Raw genomic sequence first — 20,733 nt, 5'->3', positions numbered from 1 at the left:
AAAAGGAAAACGCAACAAGCACAAAAGTTGCCAATGTTCTCATTCTTTAAGGAAGCAACAATGGAAACCTCCATTGTAAATTTATTACTTAAAAGAAAAAAACACTTCAGTATTACATCGTCGTTTTATTTCCCTCCTGTGCACAGAGCAGAAGGTGCAACACACTTGTACCCACAACAGTGAGGAGACATTGCCGAGGGCAATTCCTAATTACCATTAGGAAGCTCTGGCTGCATCCCATCCCACAGCCTGCTGGGATTTTGGGAGCGGGGTTTTCTGAGTTTGAGTCTCAGATATCACCGCCTTTCAGTAAAGCTCAGTCCCGTGGAAAGGAAGAAGCATACAAATCGTGGGTGTATTTGACTGCGAAAGAAACTTTGCCTGCAGTGATTTTAGGAAAAGGTTTTCCTGAAACAGGTAAAACAAATGCTGTATTCAATCCCACTAGAAAGCCCCTTGTAAGTAATTCCAGGTAAATACCCACTAAGCAATGTAAAAGCAGAGTTAAGCACTGAGCAGGAATTCCTGCATTACATGCTGAGCACCATTTATGCCAACAGGCAACTAGTGAGAACCTCTTACTCAAAGACACGTTTCTCATTAGCTAATTAAATTAACCTCTAAATTTAGTAGCTCATACTTGCTCTTAAACTGACCTGTTTCACCTCTGGCACTTGCTGGGGTGGGGGAAACACATCACATTATTATACACAGTCAGTCCTTGTGTGAGCAGACACCGAGCCCCAGCAGCAGAAAGCCCATCTAGAAACGCGCATTTGCTCCAGAATTCAAGCGCTCACTGCTTGCCAGGAACCACATCAGAGTAATCTTTTAATACTCCAACCAAGTGGTCATTGTGAGTCTTAAACCGGCGTTTCTTCTGAGAAGCAGGTTTCTTCCTCCTCTGGATGGGAGCCTGCAAGAAAAAACAAACAGCACTCAGAAGATCTGTGACATCTGACCTGACGTGTGACACCGTGCTGGTCACCATTGCTGAGAAAGATGAGTTCTGCCAGAAGGAGGGGTGGGCAGGGAAGGGAAGTGCTGGCTCCTGGAGAAGCAACAGCATCCAATTCCAATGCAGGCAGGGAGATGAGCCTGGGGACAGAGCAGAGCCATGGTATCCCAGGCACAGTAGTTAAGTTGGCACTCTTAAGTGCAGCTACAGAAGCAGGTACATGTCCCACAGTTCTGTCCACAATCCCATCAGGACTTCAAATCTCTTCAGCAGAAAAGGCAACACACACCCCCCACCACCTTCCTCCCAAAACACTACTACTCTTGATGCATTGTAGAGCTTCAAGCAGAATCTTCCACTGTGGAGCTCACGGGGATTCCTGGAGTTTGCTCTCCTTTGATGCTGCTCGGATTAATTACACCAGCTCTAACAAGTCATAAAAATCACTGACTGCTGGCTGCAGCACTTGGTTTTTCCAGTTTTTAACACTGGCCACGCTCCCCCAAGCTCCATAAAGTTGTACATAGGCTCACCAACACATTTTGGAATTAACACTGAGGGATCAGAAAGGGAGGGATCTCCTAGAAGACCTAAAATTTGTATCTCTTACTATTCTCTTTGGTCCGGTTTCTTGCATGGAAGAAATACCCTGTCGTTTCAGATACTCTTCTATCTTCTCCTCATCCATAGAATCCACAGGAATGCTCCTCCACAGCTTCTGGAATTCTGAAATTACAAACTCGGTTTTATATCCCAGTGAGTAAACCCTGGGCAAAGACCCCACAGGAAGGGAAGGAGAGAGACTTGATTTCAAACACTCCAACATTCTGGCACGTCAGTCTGTCACCACCAGCAGGCACTCACTCAGCACAGCCTTCACCCTCTCCAAATGCTGATGCACAGCCAAAAACACCCAAAACCCGAAAAGATGAAACTCCAACCAACAAAACAACAACAAAACACCCTCAAGCTAAACTGCACTCGAGCATCAGGAGCACCCGGAGGCAACCTGTGCTTTCCGTGTTCATTTGCTATGGAGTCTCTTTTTGCCTGAGATCTCCAGAACTCTGTAGGCTGTGAATGAGTTTCACAGATCCCGATGAAGGGCAATCACTAACCAGAAATGGCAACTTCATTTACACATCCTCACCTGCCACTGACTTGGGAGACTCCTCATCCCATCCCCTAATTTATTGAGGGTTCGAGACATCGACTTCAGCGGCTCTGAGCCCGTTTATCACTGCAATACGATCCACACCGTGCTCTACAGACAACAGAGTACTAAAATTCCTCTGGTGTTAAAAAGAAGAGAGACACCTTAAAAACCACAGCAGCAGGAAAACAGACAGAGACAGTAAGTCTTAATTAGAGCAGCTGCCATCTGCCTGCACACTTTCTGCCTCACGTAAAGTTTCACAGAGCCTCTGGAATGCCTTCTCCAGGCAGCGGCTGGTACGATCCTACCTCCCTTCATTCCCCATGCAGGGAGTTAAGATACATCCTGTCAGCAGGTCTGGCTAACAAACTATAAATAAAACACGAGGCACACATAGCAAGACTAAATTTTTCCTTTTATTTCCAGATAAATTTAGTATACAGTTGTCAAAACAACCACAACCTCTGCATGCTTAAGGATGTGTCCTGTGCAGCAGGGGATGGGACGCTCCAGGGCCCGCTTGCCACAGGTATCCTGGCTCTGGGCACACTGCAACCAAATGGGAGTGTACAAAACCAACCCGGTTCCTGCCCTTGGAACAATTCCCTGCCTAAAGCACCTTGTTTTTCTATGCAAATACATGCCTTGAGTCTCAGGTGTTTGCTGCCAACAGTAAGAGACTGCCCCAGCTTTTCAGGAAACAAAAGAAAGGAATTTCACCACTGAAGAATGACAGTGTTTGTTTTGGGTAATGCAGTGGTTTTGAAGAGAACCAAAACCTGTCAAAACACCACGTTTGGTTACAAGGGACATAGCTCACAGCCTGCTTCTCACAGAGGCTATCCAGCACCCTGGGATCAGTGTGCACATCCCTTAATGCAAGGACTGACACTGCAGTGAAGACATCCTCCATCTGCTCATCCATTCTGAGGGGCTTTCCAGGCTTTCAGCACAGCTGCCTGTGCCTGCTATCAGAGATCATCCCTCACCCCATCCAGCTGCAGCAGGTGGAGGTTTGTCCTGTTATTCATAATATCCTGCTGCAAACAAATGTGTCTCCTCATTAGAGTTCAGGATATATGGATAAATACACCCTAGTGCAAAAAAAAAAAAGAAAGCCGAGGATAGGTGCTTAAGGTCAAACCGGTCTACATTCTTCTGGGGAACAGAAGTGAAAAATTAAACACTAGAAAATAAATGGTCAGCTCTTCAGGGATCAGCATGCACAGAAGTGCAGATCACAGTTAATATCTAACTACAGTGGTCTGCATTTCTTGTAGTGCCACGGTTATAACATCACTCCAGCTTCACATCCACCTTCTAAACTCGGCCAAGAAATACAAATGGAACAGGCATCAAGATCCAAAAGTGCAGAGCCAGAATGGACTTTACATACAGACAATTTAATCCACTAATTGGCCCCACCAGAGTCACCATATCATATTCTGCAACTCCATTTAAAAACTCCTCCGTAAATCAGGCTGCTTTCAGCACTACTGCTTTGATTGCAGTAATTGCAAAAGAAACTTCTACTCATTCTGGAGCTCCATGTAGGGCTTTAAAATAGTCCACTGCCCAGGAAAGAGGGAGTCACAACAACATGGAAACACTCCCTACTGGAACAAAAAGCACGGGATAAAGGTGGAGAAGCACGGGGAGCTGCCACCCTTCAGTGCATACAAGTTGTCTGCACTTGGTGTGTCACCTAGAAGGAAAGGGAGATCCATCCATCCATCACCTCATCACAAAACTGACTTGGTGTAACACCAGACACTGGGCTAAGTGCAAGGTCTGAAGGAAGAGAGCAGCTGGATGGCTGGCACTGAACCATTTACACATTACCTGTCAGGCTTTTAAGTCTCCAAGGACCATGCCCCTGTCAGCCAGGGAAAGTTTAGACCTTGGGAATACACTCTCTGAATTATTGTGACATCCTCTCTGAAATATGAGAACCTGTGGGAAAAGCTGGCAATAACTGCAGCTCTCAAGAAACAACCATCTGCATTTGTAGCTGTGGTACTTCTGCACCTCAGAAAATACACCCTTGAGCTGACACAGGGAAAGATTCAGCCTGGTTTCCTTGACAAGAATCCCTAGTGCTGTCACCCTGGCCTTTGCTGTGTGTCTGAAGAGCAGACAACAGCAGCAGAAGGCAGCTCCTAGGGCAGACTTCAATATACCAGATCCATTTTTCACAAGGTTTTTCTTTCTCAGGGCACAAGGAGCTCAGCGCTGGTGTGAGGGGATGGCTGGAGCAGGAGGCTCCCCACATGCTGGCCTGCTGCAGCCAGCCATGGAGAACAGGTTGGGATGTATGCATTCCTGTGGTGCCTGCAGCCATTATGATGACACAGCACATTCAATTCGCCTGTTCCATGCCCTGCTCACTGCTGGGTGATCCTGACACCATCACAGCACAGAAAAGATGAGACTTTTCTCTCAGAGCTACTAAAATCTTTCATCCATCAGCCAGAATGAAGGTAAAATGGCTGCAGGAGGATAAAAAGACAGCAGGGCAGGCCACACTCAGGCATGCTGACAATCTCTGCAGGGCTTAGGCTGCTTTGACAAGGCAGAGCCCAGAAAAAATCCCCAGGGGAGAAATCTCCCAGGAGTTTCTGGTCAAAGCCATGCAGGTGCTTTGAACCCTCACTGAGATTTGCATTTTTCACAGAGCTTTCTGTTCCGATTCCAGTGCAGATCTTCCTGAGAAGAGGCACAAAGCTGTGATCCCAGTACTGAGGCAAGTGTCATGAACAAATCCTATACACAATATCTGGCAATCTGATGACGGAAAGATGTTAACTCAGAAACTGGACAGAATCAACACTACTCACAGGCTGCCTCCTTGCTCCTCCAGAGAGCTAAATTCTGGTCTTCTGAGTACTGAGAGGAGGAAATGAGACCAGAAGCTGGTGAAAAGCCAGTTTAGATGTTTGCTGACATCTCTAGCAACATGAAGTTAAAGCTCAAAACAATGAGCTCTGACCAGCAGGAAACAACACAGAGCTAAGTTGAGGGCAGCATAACAAAGATTTTGCAGACACCTTCTCTCTCTGAAACACCCAAGGGGTAAGGATGCACAGTTACCTTGATTTTACAGCATCACGAGGTGCCTCATAGATGAAAATAATTTGCACTGACATTCCCTGAGTGATTATACTCTAACCCACTTCCTTTCTGTAAATGCTTACATTTGGGGAATGAAGTCATGGGTAAATGACTGCCTGGTGACTTTGGAGAGGCTTATCCAGCACTTCTGACTGCCTCACCTGCTCTTGCAGAAAGGTTGAGATGGTTGTGGAGATAAACTGATACATCACACAGCTAATAAAATCTGCCAGAGATTAAAAACAGCTTAAAAATCCTCAGTGAGCCAAGCCAAAAGCTGAGCAAAGGACAAAACTAGACAATAACAGTGTAGAAGGGAAGAAACAACAGTCCTAGCAGTCCCAGGGAATGCAGCACTGGATTTATAACAGAAGGAAAAGGTGCTTGGTGCTAAATCTGTGCTGTCCCTGGACCACCACAGCTGTAAATCAGCACTGATCCCATGCAGATTTTACAGTGTTCAATTTAAGAAGCTTTAGACATTCCGTAAAAAGCCCTTCAAAAGTGTAGGAAGAATTTAAAAATAATTAAGTATCTGAATTTTTCAGCAAAAAAATACTTCCTGTAGTGCATTCAGCTGGGGAAGATACCATCTCTAGCAGTCAGGCAATCCAAGTGGCCTTTCAGCATTCAGCACGGGGGTGAAAGCCTTGTTCACATGCAAAGAACAGGCAGCCTCGACTTGGCTGAAGCACCTGAAATCTGGCCCTGCTTTTATAAACACTTTCAGCTCCACACCACTGACACCAGATTAATTAGCCAGGAAGTCCAGAAGGAACACATGCAACCTGAACCTTCCTCGGCTAATCACATAAAAGGAAGAACAAAAGCCCTTCCTTGCTGCTCAAACCCCCTCCAGTACCCTTGAGATCTCGATATATAGGCAGCGCTCCGTTGCTGCGATACATTGGGATTTATTTTCACAGGGGGAGAAAGAAAAGCTTGTTCAGCCATCAAGGGCAGAGGCAGGCACTGCCAGAAAGGAGGTCCTCCCACTGCTCCAGGCAGAGAGCTCCACAAATTGCCCTGGCTCAGGCAGCAGTGGGAGAGGACCCCACTTTTCAAGGCTATCACCCTCAGCCAACATGTTCTGAGCTGGGATGTCATACAGCAGCACTGAGGAGCACAGAGCCCTTATTTCTGAGGATAAACATTAAACTAGAAACATATTTTGAACTGTCACCGGCTGCTAGATCAAAGAGTCTGCCAACACTTCAAGGCTTATTTTGCAGCCTTTTTAAAAACTTCATTTGAACGTTGCCAGAGATAATGAGCTGCAGTAGCATTGCTAAGGCAGAGACATGTCATAACTCGTCCTGTGCACAGACAATTCTGCCAGAGACTCCCTAAGAGACACCCTTCTGCTGCTCTGGAAAGAATCCTAAAGCAAAGCTGCTCAGGGAGGGTGGCTTTCCTTCATCACAGGATAACAGGGCTCAAAAAGGGACCTGCTCCAGCTGCAGTGAGTGAGCGAACATACTCAGGGATGTTTCCAGCACTGTGGCATACTCAGGTGGATCACAATATTCACAAAAGAGAAAATATTCTTGCCCCCTCTCAGAACAAAGCATCAAAAGGAAAACCAAAACCAGCAGGAACAGAGCAACAACAAAACATCACTTCTGGCTGGGATGGGGAGCTGCTGCCACCTGCGGATAAAAGGAAGCAGAGCCACCTTGAACTACAAACACTGCTCTAAGGATCCCTTCAGGACACACACTGCAGCTTAAATGACTTCCTTCAGCAGGAGGCCAGGCATTTTAAGGAGTTTTTTTAACCTCTTCCTCCCTCTGGGAGCAACAGCTCCCTCTGTTTTGTGTAAGAGGAGCCCGGGATTTATCCTGGCTGCCTGATGCCTCTGTCTACATCTTACCAAAATGGGCCCTGTTATGAAACTTGACAGCTAATCCTGGAGTTATTACAAGCTAATAGCAACAGGGTAGAGACTTCCCTCTGATCACTCTTTTATTATGATTGGGTTCCTGCTATCTGGAAAAAATTGCACAAGAAAAAACATTCATTTAGCAACACGACTGTGATACAACCAGTGGCTAAAACTTAAAAGGTCTGTCTCAAAAGTTACTGCAAGAGCACTGATTTCTAAATGCTTTGGCCATGTTCAGGCCCCCAAAAACTGTGGGCTGATGGACTGAAGAGGCACTGTCTCAACAGAAGGACAGGGTTCATGGTAAACTCCTAAACATTTGGAAATCAGAAATTTCCCAGAGAATCCATTCTGCATTTTGCATATAGTTGCATTGCCCCTACCAAGAAATGACAGAAATCATCGTTAAAAAAGAAATTCACTTCAACCTTTTGAGATATTTTTCAGTATTATTAAATGCTGTAGATGCCACCTCTGCTTAATCACCTTTGTGAAACAAAGCTATCGTTACTGAGATTACAAGTGTGTACTCTCAGTACATAACTAATAGTTAATGATACACATCTTTAGTTGCTAAATTCTATTGGAAATAAAGATTCCCCTTGAGGTAGGCAAAGAAAGAAAGATCTTTATGCATCCTACTGTGGTCCTGGAAATAGAGCAGTTCAAATTGTATCAAAACTCATTTTTTTACCATACATAATGTGACGCTGTGTGACGCAATGGCTTTATGTGTCATGTTACAAGAACAATACATGAAAAAAAGAAAGCGTTCAGTGTCACTGAGTCATTCAAAATAAGATCTTCTGACACAGACTGCCTTCCCTTTTCTGCATTTACAGACACCTCATGCTGACATTTATGTCCTTACTGGAACACATCCTGATTTCTGTAATTGATTTCTGTGCATAAAATGGCACCAGAGGATTCTACCACCATTTGTGACACAGCAAACACACCGAACTTGTGAAGCCCCAAATCCACTCCAGCCCTGGGCAGCAGCACTGCCCCCACACATCTTTAGTTGTCTGTGCTCTCCTCCCAGCTGTAACCACCCTCTTCTCAAGAATTTTGCTCACATCTCATCCCTCCATGCTTCCTCCTTCTGTTCCATTTATGGCTTCTTGCTGCATTCACCAGTAAAAGGCACATGGTTCATAACCAGGCAAAAAACCCAACAAAAGTCTTGCACCCCCAAATCATTCTTTTGGGTTTTTTTTTGGCTTCCCCTTAAGCAGCAAAATCTTAGATGCCATTTCAGTCACAGTGAGGTAGTTTTTAGTCTCTTCTGTACTACTACTCTTGAAGACAAATGGTGGATTCCTGGTGCCATGTTCCAATGCAGCCATCATAAAGAAGAGGATATTACCACTGGACTCACTTGCTGGTCTCATTAGCCTCATGTTAATATCAACACTTCCCTCACATCTGGACACACCTAATATTTTATTATCACCCTAAAAGACTGCTCTATCTGAAGGCTGCTTATACACAGATGTCCTTAAGGCGAATTCAGATCAACTGTCATGGAGACCCATGTAAAACAACACCTACCTTCATCCACAGCAAAGTGACAGCTCTTGTCGTTGTAGAAAAGAATTTTCTTCTTATCAGGTCGATTAACGAAGATGATCTGGTCCCCTAAAGCCTCAAAAACAAATACAAAACAACAACTAAAAATAATTTATTTTCCAAGCTGAAGGCCTCCAACCCCAACAAAGCCAACAAAGTTGGGCTAATAAAAGCAACAACAAACTGGAGAAGCTGCAAAGTAACTGGCCATGAAACACATGAGCACACTAATAAATCAAAAAGGAGATTCAGAGGACTGAGGTCAAGGTGTGAAAGCAGAACTAAATGCCTGCAGTTGGAACATGGGAGATCAGGAGTCTTTTGTGAGAAAGAGCTCTGAGAGCTGTGCTGAGACATCAGGGCAAATCTGAACGTAAAGGATGAAATACAGAAAATGCCACAATATCAGATCTGCTGAAATGCCACTTGAGTTATCAAAAGAACAGCAACAGCTCATGAGAAAGCTCTGTCTTAGTGTCTCTCTTCCCTGAGAGAAGTGAAAGCTGAACTGCAGCCACGTGTTGCTCACCTTTATGGCTTTCTGTGCATTGGGCAGCCCTTCCTCGATGTCTTCCAGAAGGATTCCTCCCAGGCCTCGCTGGTCGTGCTTGTCCAAGAGCCTGAGCAAGGCCTTTTTGTCTTTCAAGTTGTACTTGGGTTTGAAGGCATACTTCCCATCCACAACTTCTATTTTTGGATTGTTGACTAGAGCCTGTAACAGGGGCAGAAATCTCAAACCTTGAAACAGTGCAGATACTTACTACTTTTTTCCTGGTGTGCTTTTGAGCACATGAACCACACGTTACAGCTGCCAGGCTGGAGCTTTGAGTTGAAACAGATTTTAAATCCTTGAATCCTATAATTCACCAAGACACACAGCACCTCTAAGAAAGAAGGGACCCAACTTTGGTGTGCTGCAGGGTATTTGTTTACCTTTTTTCATCTGGCAATGGCTCAGGGATAACTTTATATACGCATCTTGGGAGGAGCTCTTCCATTCCATTCTGATATTCTGGTTCATTATGGAAGAAGCCTGGAGCTACTTTTTGGAAGACTGCAGCAAAATCAAGCTTCCCTCACAACCAATGCTGCCAGAGCAGAGGTTTCTGCTCCCCAGAATATCAGTATTGTCAGCAAGGAATGTTACAGTCTGACTTAGTAGTTTCTTGAAGAAGGGATTACATATTAATAATTTAACAAATGTGTGTAATTCAGCTTTATCAGAATTCTTTAATGAAAATCAGAACATGTGTTTTGTTTACCTCACTCATTAACCATTGTTTCTGCTTGAGTCCAATATCTAAATGCTGTGTTTCATCCAGTATCTCCTCCAGGGTTAATGGATGTGTGTCACCACGCTGGTGCCGGGTCTGCAAAAGCAAAGAGCATCTCTTACAGCTCTGTACTCACTTTATTCAGCAACTCAATCACCAAAAAGTAGCTGAGATTGGCACCAAATTACACTTTATTTTGATCGCTAGCTTATGAATCCCAAAACCTGACAGCATCTTGAAATTCCAGCAAATAAACCCCATTATTTTGGTTGCAGAGTGACCTGGGATAATCAGGATTTCAGTTATGGAACAATATGCTAACAATTTCATTTACTGACAGCACTTTGAATTTAACAAGCAGTTTCTTGAAATTCTCACTCTTGCAGTAAAAGAATTTCAGGGGTTGAAACATTCAGCATTTTCTAGCCACAGGACAAGAAACAATTAAATTATTTAAAACCAGTATTATTTTACACCAAAACACCATACCTTCATATAATTCACTATTTTAGCAAGGACTCCAAACTTGTAGCCAGAGCCTCCCGAAAGGGCTTTCAAGTTAAATGATCCATTGCTGTGATCTACAAAGAAAGAAAACAAACAATTAGAGGGTGCTTTGATAGCTTCCTGTTGGCTCTGAGGTCCATCACAAACAGGAGTGGCAGAAGCAGCCACCCCCAGGTGAGTCCTTGCACACATCTTGATCCAGACCCAGGGACTCAGAGGACACAGCTCTGGAGCATTTCTGCGCAGAACTCCACAAATAAAAAGTTAAGAAAGCAGCAAGTGACTGCAGAGTTCCTGGCACAAGAGAACATGTTTAATTTGGTGGCTTAACATCCCATAATCATTTACACTACATGAATCCATGCTGAAATAACGCACTGCTTTTGCTCCACCAATACCTTCCTGCTGCTGAGATGGGGGCACAAAGCTTCCCTTCTTCCCCAAAGGTACTCAGTGGTTACACAGCAGGTGAAGGAAGGCTGTGACTTAAAAAAAAAAAAACTGTTTCAAGTGGTTCTAGTGGAGAATTTATTAAACAGAGCCATACAAATGCAAACCAATTCAACCACTGGAACACAACTCAGAACCCCCTCTGTTGTCAACTCTGGCTGTCTTTATCATGAGGTTTGCTATCACTTTGTTTCAAAAGTTCTTGCAAGGTTGTTAATGACCATTTAATAACCGTCAGCTCTTAGCACAGCACATTAAACACAAATATCCACAAACCACTATCACAAGCCACAGGCTCATTACCAGCACAACATTGCTCAAAACTAATGGCAACAGTTTTCTGGAATTTCAGCTACTCCAGAAAAAGAACACCATCTCTTTGTCACCACGGGGATTGTTTAATCCTCTGGTGATTTCTAAGCACATCTGACAAGACAACAGATATCTCAGAAATATGGAGCTCCTATTGTTTCTGTGGAAAAATCAGTGTAGCAAGAGAAAAGAACAGAATCGTCAAACTGTTACATGACATCAAAGTCTTAAAGGCTTCATACAGCACAACAATTCTAAAATTAACATAGAAATATCACTGTAGCTACAGAGGAATATTTTATTCTGGTTACTAAATTAAAAGAAGGAAAATCAAAAGCCAGCTCTCCCTGAAGATGTAGCCCATAGAGATTTTTCCCTACAAGGTTCCCTTTAAAGATTAAAAATTAATGTTATGTAGGACATTTTAGAAATAAATAGAAAAATCATAGATGCAATGAGAGGTCTGAAGTGACCAAAATAAATTCAGAGGTACAACAAACAGTTAAGACAATTTATCATGTTTTTGTTCTGTCAGATTTGAATTGAATCAGGAAGATAATCCTGTTTAATCTGCCTGCTTGCAGTCGATGACAAGAGAATCTAACCCCACGGTGCGGCTGGAAATCTGCAGATATTAACACTTCAAACGTCACGGTTTGATGGCTGATCCGAGCACAAAGCAGAGCGGGGTCGTGGCCAACCTCTGCTAACGAGCTCATTCCACCCCAAAAAGCAAGATCAGGGAGGAATTTGCTTCTCATTCCAGACAGTAAAAGTCACATTTCTGAATGATTTACTCCTGGGGTTGAGGGCTCGATGCAAATGAGCACAAAGGAAGTTGTCAGCAGCATCGTGCTCTGGCCAATGGAAGGAAAGCTCCATCTTAGCTGTGCCATAGGCTGCACTAAAAAAAGGGACCAGAACGGCGCTCTCTCAGCATCCTTTCACACAAGAGGTAGGTGTGTATCATTTTATAACATTCTCTCAGGTTTATCTTGATTACTGAAAGAAAATATGTCTGTAAGCTGAGAACCTGTAAAAGCTTCTTGGAATCAGAATGATTTTTCTCTAGGCTGAGCATGGTTTATCCTGCTGAATGTGGAGGAGCTTGTCTTGCACAATCAGACGAGCACTTTCACCATCTGTGCACTAATGGAAAATTGATGACCACTCCATCTTACAGCAGAGCTAACACAACCAGCCAAGATTCAGTAAACAAAATGGATTTCGTGCTTGCAGGGGAGGTGGGTGGTTTCCTGCAGCCTCATATTCCTGGTGATTGATTCTATGTGTTTGCACAGAAATGACAGCGAAAGGGTTTTCCTTAAAACAAAGGCAGCTCCAGCTGAAATGTGAGCAGTGTTACCTCCCAGGGGGTATTCCGTAAATTAGGCTGCCTAAAAGAGATCTGTGTGTGTGTGGAGGAGAAACCTGTTCTAGAAACAGGCAGGGAGAAAATCCCTGTGCCTGCTGTTACCTTTGGAAACACTGGAGCAGCCATGGACACAGGGCAAAGAGCCGGGTTAGAATGCACCTGAGATTTGTAAATGCTCAGTGCCTTCTTAAACAGGGCTTCCTCAGAGCTGCATTAAAAGGATTTTCTGCCAGTCATTTCCCTCTGCTCCATGATTTCAAATAAAGCTGGTCCTCTGCAGTGCCCAAAGATGCTAATGCTTTTAAACGAAAACCTAGTGCATTAAATATTTAACTCGTTGCATTTTGGATATGTACAACTGCTGACTTGATTGTAAATCAGACTGGCTGATGATACGAATCTGACCTCTGCCATTACAAAATAAGTACAAATGCAGGAAACCAGCCCATTTTTGACAGCTTTCAAGGACACTAACCTCATTAGTGCTGTTTCAATTCTGAACAGTCAGCAACAGCTACTTCAGCCTAGTATTTCAATAATTACAGCAAAGAGTAGCTGATCTTTATCTGCCTCGCCCCGTGGAGAGATCATCATCCTCCTCAAGGAGCATTAAATTCCATCTCCTGGCATAAAGACAAACATGTCTCCACTGTGCAAACTGCTGCCCTATGGTGGATGTGGAGTGGGGAGGGAATGGCTGCCCTGATGGAGCTTGTGGAGCAGAAAGGGGTTGGCTGTGGAGTGGGAAGGGAATGACTGTGGAGTGGGGAGGGAATGGCTGCTGCACTGTTTTCTGGCCATGCCATGCTCAAGATGCTCCTCTCCTCGTGGGAACAGAGCTACTCCCGTGGCAGAGAGCTGTCCTAGCTGAACAGTGCAAATCTGACCAATCCCTCCAGGGGCCACAGATCTTGATCACTCAGAGCAATATAAATGAAAAAATCCCACCAAAACTTATTAAATTTTGCTTCACAGAAACAGTCTGGTTTTGTGCTTGGTGTTTACAGAGCAAGCAAACTTACGTGTAACAGATTCCAACAAAACCCTCAATCCTAGGAATCTGTTTACAAAGTTCAAAACAAAACTTTTCTTTCCCAAAGGTATCCTTTTGCCATTTAAAACACACAATTAAATCCTGCTTATTTTAATTACACACAATTAAATCCTGCTTATTTTAATTACTCCTCAAAGGGGACTCCAAATCTTTTTATTCAGCTCCCCCATCTCTCTTTGTCTCATGGATTATTTTGAAATAAGTCTTCAAGCCACCCCTTCAAAAACCCTCATGAGTTTTAGCCCCATAACAGGTTGGCTGAGTTTCCTTCTCACACGGTGACCAAACCAAGCCAGGACATGACTCAAGCCAGGACTATTTTTAGCTAGGATTTGCTCTGTAAACTTTTGTTTAAGAAAAACAAACAAACAAACAAACAAACAAACAAACAAACCCACTAACAATTAAATTAATCCCATCCATCTCAGTTATATACTGTATATTCAATTACTAATTTGTGTACCCAGCTACAGATTTAAGTTACTGCAACTGCTCCAGTAAATGTCTGTGTGAAACACTAATGCCAGGGACCTTCCCAACAACAAAGCTCTTTTGTTTCAATTTAAATCCACTGAAGATAAAAGGATAAAGAACAAAATGTAGAATATTAGAACAAATAAATAAGACATAGATCACAGGCTGGTTTGGCAGCATGATCCTGGTTTCCACCATGTCCTTTTCTTTAATAATTTCACAGAAATAAGGACAGGTACTCAGACTGCTTTAGTAGACACCATCACCACCATGTTCCACCTAAAAACTCCTTGCTGTTTCCTCAAAGAAATATGGAGACCTGACTTGATCTCCTCCTCCCACACCCAGTTTTTAACTGCCTGAGGGATTCAAAGGTTATTATGACATCCTACAGCCACAGCAGATAACCAGAAGTTACTGTAGCTCCTTGGACAATTTTTATTGCATTAGACTATTGAGCAAAGGCAGATTTGCTGGAGTCAGCTTCTTGCTTCATCTCCCCCACACCACAGAGCAGCCTCTTCCTCTGCTGGGTGCCAACCCAGGCTTAGGCAGAGTTGAAAATAAGGAGGAAGAACTCCTCAGGAAGGGTTGGGTTTTCCTTGTTATCCACCCCAGTGACTACAGCACCACAAACAAGATTTCCAAATGCTTCCCAGTGCCATCTGGGCAGCCAAATTTCTCCAGCACAAACTACTCGGTAGGGGAAGAGCAGGGGAATGAAGAGGTCAGGAAATCTGCCCTCCTGAAGTCCAGAGAGTTTTGCAGGTGAACAAGTCTGTGCTGACAGGCAATTCCAAAATAATAAGGCCTTTCACACCACAAGACTGACGATGCACAGATGATTGAAACCACTGCACACCTTGAAAATCTAGTTTGTAAGCTGTTTGTGCATGTAATTGAAATAAAGAAGCAAAGCTCTTTCATTCCTGAATCGCTTACACCACATCATGCCTGCACAAACCAGACACTGCCAAAATAAATGTTCCAGGTCTATCACAAACTTACACACGTGGAGTTTGACATTTTGGTGAGCAAATACAAGTATGTAACAATCCATGTTAGTAGAAACTTTGAGCACTTAGTCTAAGTAGCTCCAATTTGTGATAAATATCACAGTGTTTCCTTGATTGACAGTTCTCAACAGCTTTGTTTTTGTGTTTCAGCTCCCAAATCTGTGCCAGTGAGCATACCCAAGCCAGGCAGGTCCTCAAGGATGGCAACCCTCAACAGCACCCATTGGAATGAAACTACTACATCCATCTCCCAGTATCTGGGCTTCCAAGTGCAAAAAATTTACCCTTTCCATGACAACTGGAACACTGCCTGCTTTGTCATCCTGATCATATTCATCTTCACTGTAGTTTCTCTGGTGGTGCTGGCTTTCCTGTATGAACTGCTGGACTGCTGCTGCTGTGTGAAAAACAAAACTGTGAAGGACTTAGAGAACGAGCCCAATCCTGTCAGAGCAATGCTGAACAGCTTCAGGAAGCGAGACACAGAGGTGGTGTAGGAAGAACTGAGCAACTGCACTTGGAGAACTTGGTTTGACATTTGACACCTGGAATGAAGCCTCCTTAGCTTACAAACAAGCAAGTTGTGTGCTTTTTTCTTTTGGATTTAAATATCCACAGTGGCAATTTTATCTCTGGATGTGAGCTGGAATAATTGGCAAAGGTTTTCCAAGTGCTCAGCAGAAAGACAATCTACTGCAGTGTTATGGGAGGGAAAAAGATTGTTGTTTTTAGATGAAATGTTGCTGTTTATATTGAGTGACTAGCATAGAATTTTGTCTACCTGACCGAACAAATGCTGCCTAACATGCATAAAACTGTTGCTTAACTGAAGAAAACATTTATAAAATGTCCAACAGTCTGATCACATCCTGTGCAAAGACAGCAGTGTTGTCCCACCGAGTCAACCACACAGGGACAGGACAGACAGACAAGGGGTAGGACAAAAGTTGGGAGAGGAGGGTTGGAGGGCAAGAGACCCTTCAGGCAGGAAAGGACTGGGTGCATTCTAGCCTTTGGCAGTGCTTTTTATTAAGGGTTTTTTGCTTTTAGAAGAGAGGGTGGTGGGAGGAAGGCTAAGCCAACAAGAAATGTATCCCTAAAATGGTCTCTTCTAGATCTCCTAAGGGTAGGTAGTTTCTTCTCCAGTTCCAGGGAGCTGTTCTCCCCAGTCTGGCCAACAATTTCTGGGTGTTTACACCTGCATAACCCACTACCTTCAGAATATCTGACCCTACCCAAAAATACTGCTGGAAATGAATAGGGACAATTCTCTGCCTCAAGGCTGCTGCTTCTGTGGCAACCACAACACTACAGGGAACGGGAGACACCGGATCTATCACCCCTATCCCAAACTTTCAAAGTCAAACTGGAACTGGTGGAGTTCTTGCCAAGAGCAGAGGGAGATGGGCCACAGACCTCCCACACTGAAGAGGGGGATGGCACCCAGCCCAGGTGCAGCTTTCAGCACTTGCACAAGAGAATCTCACTTGACTCCATCTGCCTGCTGACACATCCCAGAGTTCACACTCACCCCTTGTTCATGTCCTGGCCACAGGACTCTCACACCTCTGGCTCACCGCCCCCTGTAGCTGTGCTGTGTCAGGGGTTTTTAAAACCATTCAAGTTTTGCAGTTACAAATGACAACTGTAATAAAAATGTCCAACAGTGTAGCCAACAGTAACTCCTGGCAAGTCCTCCACCCTCCTGAACCCCCACAGAAATGTCCCAGAGCAAAGCTACATGTGGGACAAGTTATTTAACTCCAGAAAACATTCCTGGCAGGGAGGAAACAAAAGCCACCTAAATGGCCACAACCACAAGAGACCTCACAGTCCATCCACGTCTGAAAAACCTTGACCAGTACCTATAATGATCTTTTTTTTAATATATATATCAAATCCCCCTCTCAGGCTGAGCATGACTAAGCTCCAGAAGATCTGAACACAGTGAAAGACTTGCTAATTGACACTCTCCATTGGGGAGATGGAGTCACAAAACACCCAGGGCAGGATGAACTAGAGTACAGCTAGTCCAGTGATTCACCTGGAGAAGCAAACTCCCTCCTGCAGTCACAAATCCCCACAGACACACTTCTTCAAGCCCAAAATCAAAAGCACAACTGATGGAAGCCACTGCCCTGAGCACAAGATCATTTAGGACTCACACTGAGATGGATGACGGAGATAATGCCAGTGGTGATAAGGATGACATGCCACCTTCTGCTGTGTGACAGCGTCAGACTGGGAAGCCCTGCTCAAGAGGCCAGAGTAGCCATCAGGATGCACTGAATTAAATCCTGGCTCTCTCCTAAAAGGAAAGGCTCTGGACACTTGCAGCATTCCCACAGTGCCCATCAAGCTGCACACAAGAGGGCAGTGTGTGCAGCACGCCAGCCTCTGCTGCTCTGGCAATGCCTTCCTGAGAAGCACATGGAGTGACATATGTTGGGACTCATCCCAGCTTTTTATTTCACAGGTCTGCAAAGGGGAATGGGGGTGGGCACCAGGAGCAGAAGGCAAAGGTGGCCCCTTGCACAGTACCAGAGAAGACTCAGGATGATTCTTTTCCACAAAACAGCCCCTGAAGATTCTGGCTCTTGACAACTGTCAGCAGAGACCACTGAGACAAAGGTCTTAAGACAAAGACCACAGCCACAATTTACTATTGATTAATAAAATGAAACAAACAGATTTGATCCATTTCATTTATTTTCCAGTTCCTGTTCTAAACTGAGCAAACTAGCTTTGAATTTTTTCAAACAACTTGTTGAAACAATGACAGTAATGTCTGCATAACAATCACTGTAGGAGCAGTAGGAAGCTTAGAGCCAGACTTCACAGACAGGCCAGACTTAGCTGGACAGTCTCTTGAAGATTAGCATGGTCTCCAAACCTCTTCTCCCCCAAAAAGTATCCAGGGCAGGCTCTCTGAGCCACAGAACCACAGAGCCAGGGAGGCACTACACACCCAGGGACTATCAGCGCCAGCACATAAATAATAAGGTGATAAAGGTGACTCCCTTCATCACCTCTGTGGCCACTGCACTACAAAACTAGAACTGACCACCCTATTTTTGTCTCTTCAGGGAGGTGGGACAGGGATTTCCCAACACCAGGTTGTTACTCCACCTCCTGTCTCTGACACCCACATATCCTGACAGGCATCTGCCAATCTGGCAAGTGAAATAAAAAGTGGGTTTTGAGGCAGAGGATTTTGACTCCGCAGCATAAAAATATTGTAGAAACCCTGGAACCTCTCTGCTACTGCCTGGAACGCAGCCAGCAGCATAAAAGATGAACTTTATCTCCTCAGAGCCACCTCGGGTCCCTGTTTGTGTAAGTGAATTGTCTGACAGCCACAACAGCACTTAAAGAAACCCTCAGCCCACAGAAACCACAGAAACAAAATGAAACCTTCTTTATCTGCTCAAATCCTCCAGATCAGGCTCACATTTGTACCCTCTGCCCTCTTCCTGACTCCCCATCCCTTCTTCCCAGCAAACCTTGCTCACCCCAGTGATGCAGCCTAGGATATTCCACGCAGAATTTTGTTTTATTTGGAGAGTGTGAAAAAGGAATGAATGGAAACCTGGCCTCCCTTGATTTATTTTAGAATGTCTGGCTGATACTTTATTTGGTGCCTGAGAAGCTGCAGACACATACCCAAATTCCCAACTCTTCCCCTGGGAGAGAAGATGCTTCCCCTCCTCCCAAACTCCCTGACATTTTTCTCTGCTGTTTTTAGCTCTATTGTTTCTCCTGGAGTTTAGGAGAGAGCCACGTGGGTATTATTCAAAATATGAGCATGGACTGAGTTTGCACAACAGAGTGTTTTGTGATGTAGTAACTCCTGGCATTTGATCTGACCTTTAAAGTGCACTTGAGTACTGCCATGGCTTTGGGAGCAAATCCTCTCCCCGGTGCTGCACTTTCCACACACTCCCACTATTTTTGGTGCTGCTTTATTAACTGTTTATTTGATACTAGGAGACTCATTATCAATGCCACCACCTCAGGGAAATGCCACAACTCCCCAGAAAAACAGGCAGAAAACCCTGGAATGCCTGGTGCTCACGAGCAAAGCTTAGCTCCCAGGTGAAATGAGACAACTGCTAATTACAACATGCAAGCCAAACAAGAAACACCTGGCAAATCCCCTAAAACAAAATCCCCAAACAAGATACACCTGGAAAAATGCATCTTGGGTATGAACACCCTCCAGCTTAGAGTTATCTAAATGTTTTAGGTACTCTTTTGCCAGAAATAATCACGGAACAGGTTGGGAAGGAAGGGAGCCTAGAGATCATCCTGTTCCAGCCTCCTGTCATGGGGACACTTTCCCTTAGACCAGGTTGATCCAGGTCCTACCCAACATGGCAAACAGAGAAAATGAATGGCACTGCCTGTCCAGAAAGCACTGAAACTCACCGTTTCCAAAAGCACATCCAAAGCACGGTCTCACATCAATCATTTTGGCAGCACAGATTCCTCCAACAGAGCAACAGCAAACGAGCCACGGGATGAGGCTTAACACACATGCACAGTAGGGAATGGGTTTTTCACACTGTGCAAGTGATTTTCTTCGCAAAAGTGGTAATTGAAGAGAAATTGACAACAGCCACCAGCAAAACTCACAGATACAGCATTATTCACATTAATAAACCACGGATTAAAGGTAAACAGCAGGAAACACCAAGCAGCTGCTGGACAGGAGACTTCCACCCACCTGTGGTTTGTTTTGAGCTGGAGGAGCCCCCTTGCTCTACCTTGGCCTTCTTCTTCTTGGAAGCAGAGGAGTCGGAGGAGAGCGCTGGGCGTTTCTCTACGGCGGGCGTGGAGAGGGCTCGCTTTTTGAACAGCTCCCGCTCCCGCAGCAAGCTGGGGTCCATGATTCTGCCACGGGGAAAAGGCGAGAGAAGGGTGTCAGCCTCACCGAGGTGTTTAGGAGCAGAAGCTGCTGTTTACCACGGAATGTGCTGAGCGCGATGGGGTCCCAGCACTGAGTCCGACTCCCAGCCCCACACAGGACAGGCCAAGAGCCCCTCCCGGGCCTGGCGGGGCTGTCCGAAGGCCCCGTGAGCTGCGGCAGGATCGGGGCCGTGACCACAGCCCTGGGGAGCAATTTACTCCTTGTGTGCTCCTCCTTTTCCCCAACACGGACGTCAACAACACATTCGAGGTGTCAGAGCACTATCGGAACCTTAAGGAATGTGAACAGCAATGCCGAACAGGGACAGGAGAGCCCCGCACCGGCTTAACGAGGCACCTCACGGCAGGACGGAACAAAGTGGCAGCGCGGCGGGCGGAAACCCCCGGCCGGGAGATGCCGGCGCCTCGCCGCCCCTGCCCCCGCGCACAGAGCGGGGCGGCCGCTCCCCCGTCCCCCTCTCCGCTCCCGTCCCGGTGCCGGTCCCGCTGGGGCTGGTCCGTCCCCTCAGGGCGACCCCCGCCCGCTCACCCGCGCGCCGCCGCCGCCTAGCGAGCCATGCCGCTCCCGGCAGCCCTCGCGCGCCCCGCACGCCACGCCCCGGAAGCGGCCCGCCCGTCGCCATGGCAACGCGGCCCGGCCTGCCCGCCCTCAGCTCCCCC

General features: G+C 45.4%; 2 protein-coding genes across 4 annotated transcripts; one reads left to right on the top strand and one right to left on the bottom strand.

The window, feature by feature from the left end:
• Window positions 1–36: 36 nt before the first annotated feature.
• Window positions 37–20,656, bottom strand: GTF2E2 (general transcription factor IIE subunit 2). Of its 2 annotated transcripts, none has more exons than XM_059470274.1 (8): window positions 20,603–20,656; window positions 19,871–20,037; window positions 10,446–10,537; window positions 9,945–10,052; window positions 9,212–9,394; window positions 8,665–8,758; window positions 1,569–1,684; window positions 37–916 (listed from the first exon to the last, which is right to left on the bottom strand). In XM_059470274.1, exons 2-8 carry the CDS (start codon window positions 20,031–20,033, stop codon window positions 797–799), a joined length of 876 nt encoding a protein of 291 aa, XP_059326257.1. In that variant the 5' UTR covers window positions 20,034–20,037; window positions 20,603–20,656; the 3' UTR covers window positions 37–796. The 2 variants fall into 2 exon arrangements, with proteins under 2 accessions (XP_059326257.1, XP_059326258.1); XM_059470275.1 differs by lacking the exon at window positions 20,603–20,656 and adding an exon at window positions 20,395–20,418.
• SMIM18 (small integral membrane protein 18) lies at window positions 12,065–17,811 on the top strand. 2 transcript variants are annotated; one of them, XR_009418336.1, is made up of 3 exons: window positions 12,065–12,180; window positions 15,295–16,079; window positions 17,056–17,811. XR_009418336.1 is itself a non-coding variant. In XM_059470856.1 (2 exons), exons 1-2 carry the CDS (start codon window positions 12,090–12,092, stop codon window positions 15,639–15,641), a joined length of 438 nt encoding a protein of 145 aa, XP_059326839.1. In that variant the 5' UTR covers window positions 12,065–12,089; the 3' UTR covers window positions 15,642–16,097. The 2 variants fall into 2 exon arrangements, 1 of the variants encoding a protein (XP_059326839.1); XM_059470856.1 differs by lacking the exon at window positions 17,056–17,811 and having other exon boundaries at window positions 15,295–16,097.
• Window positions 20,657–20,733: the final 77 nt, after the last annotated feature.

Source organism: Ammospiza nelsoni, chromosome 4 (genome assembly GCF_027579445.1).
Source record: "Ammospiza nelsoni isolate bAmmNel1 chromosome 4, bAmmNel1.pri, whole genome shotgun sequence".
NCBI lineage: Eukaryota > Metazoa > Chordata > Aves > Passeriformes > Passerellidae > Ammospiza > Ammospiza nelsoni.
The sequence above is the reverse complement of the archived record's forward strand: the minus strand, read 5'-3'. Positions and strand labels throughout refer to the sequence as shown.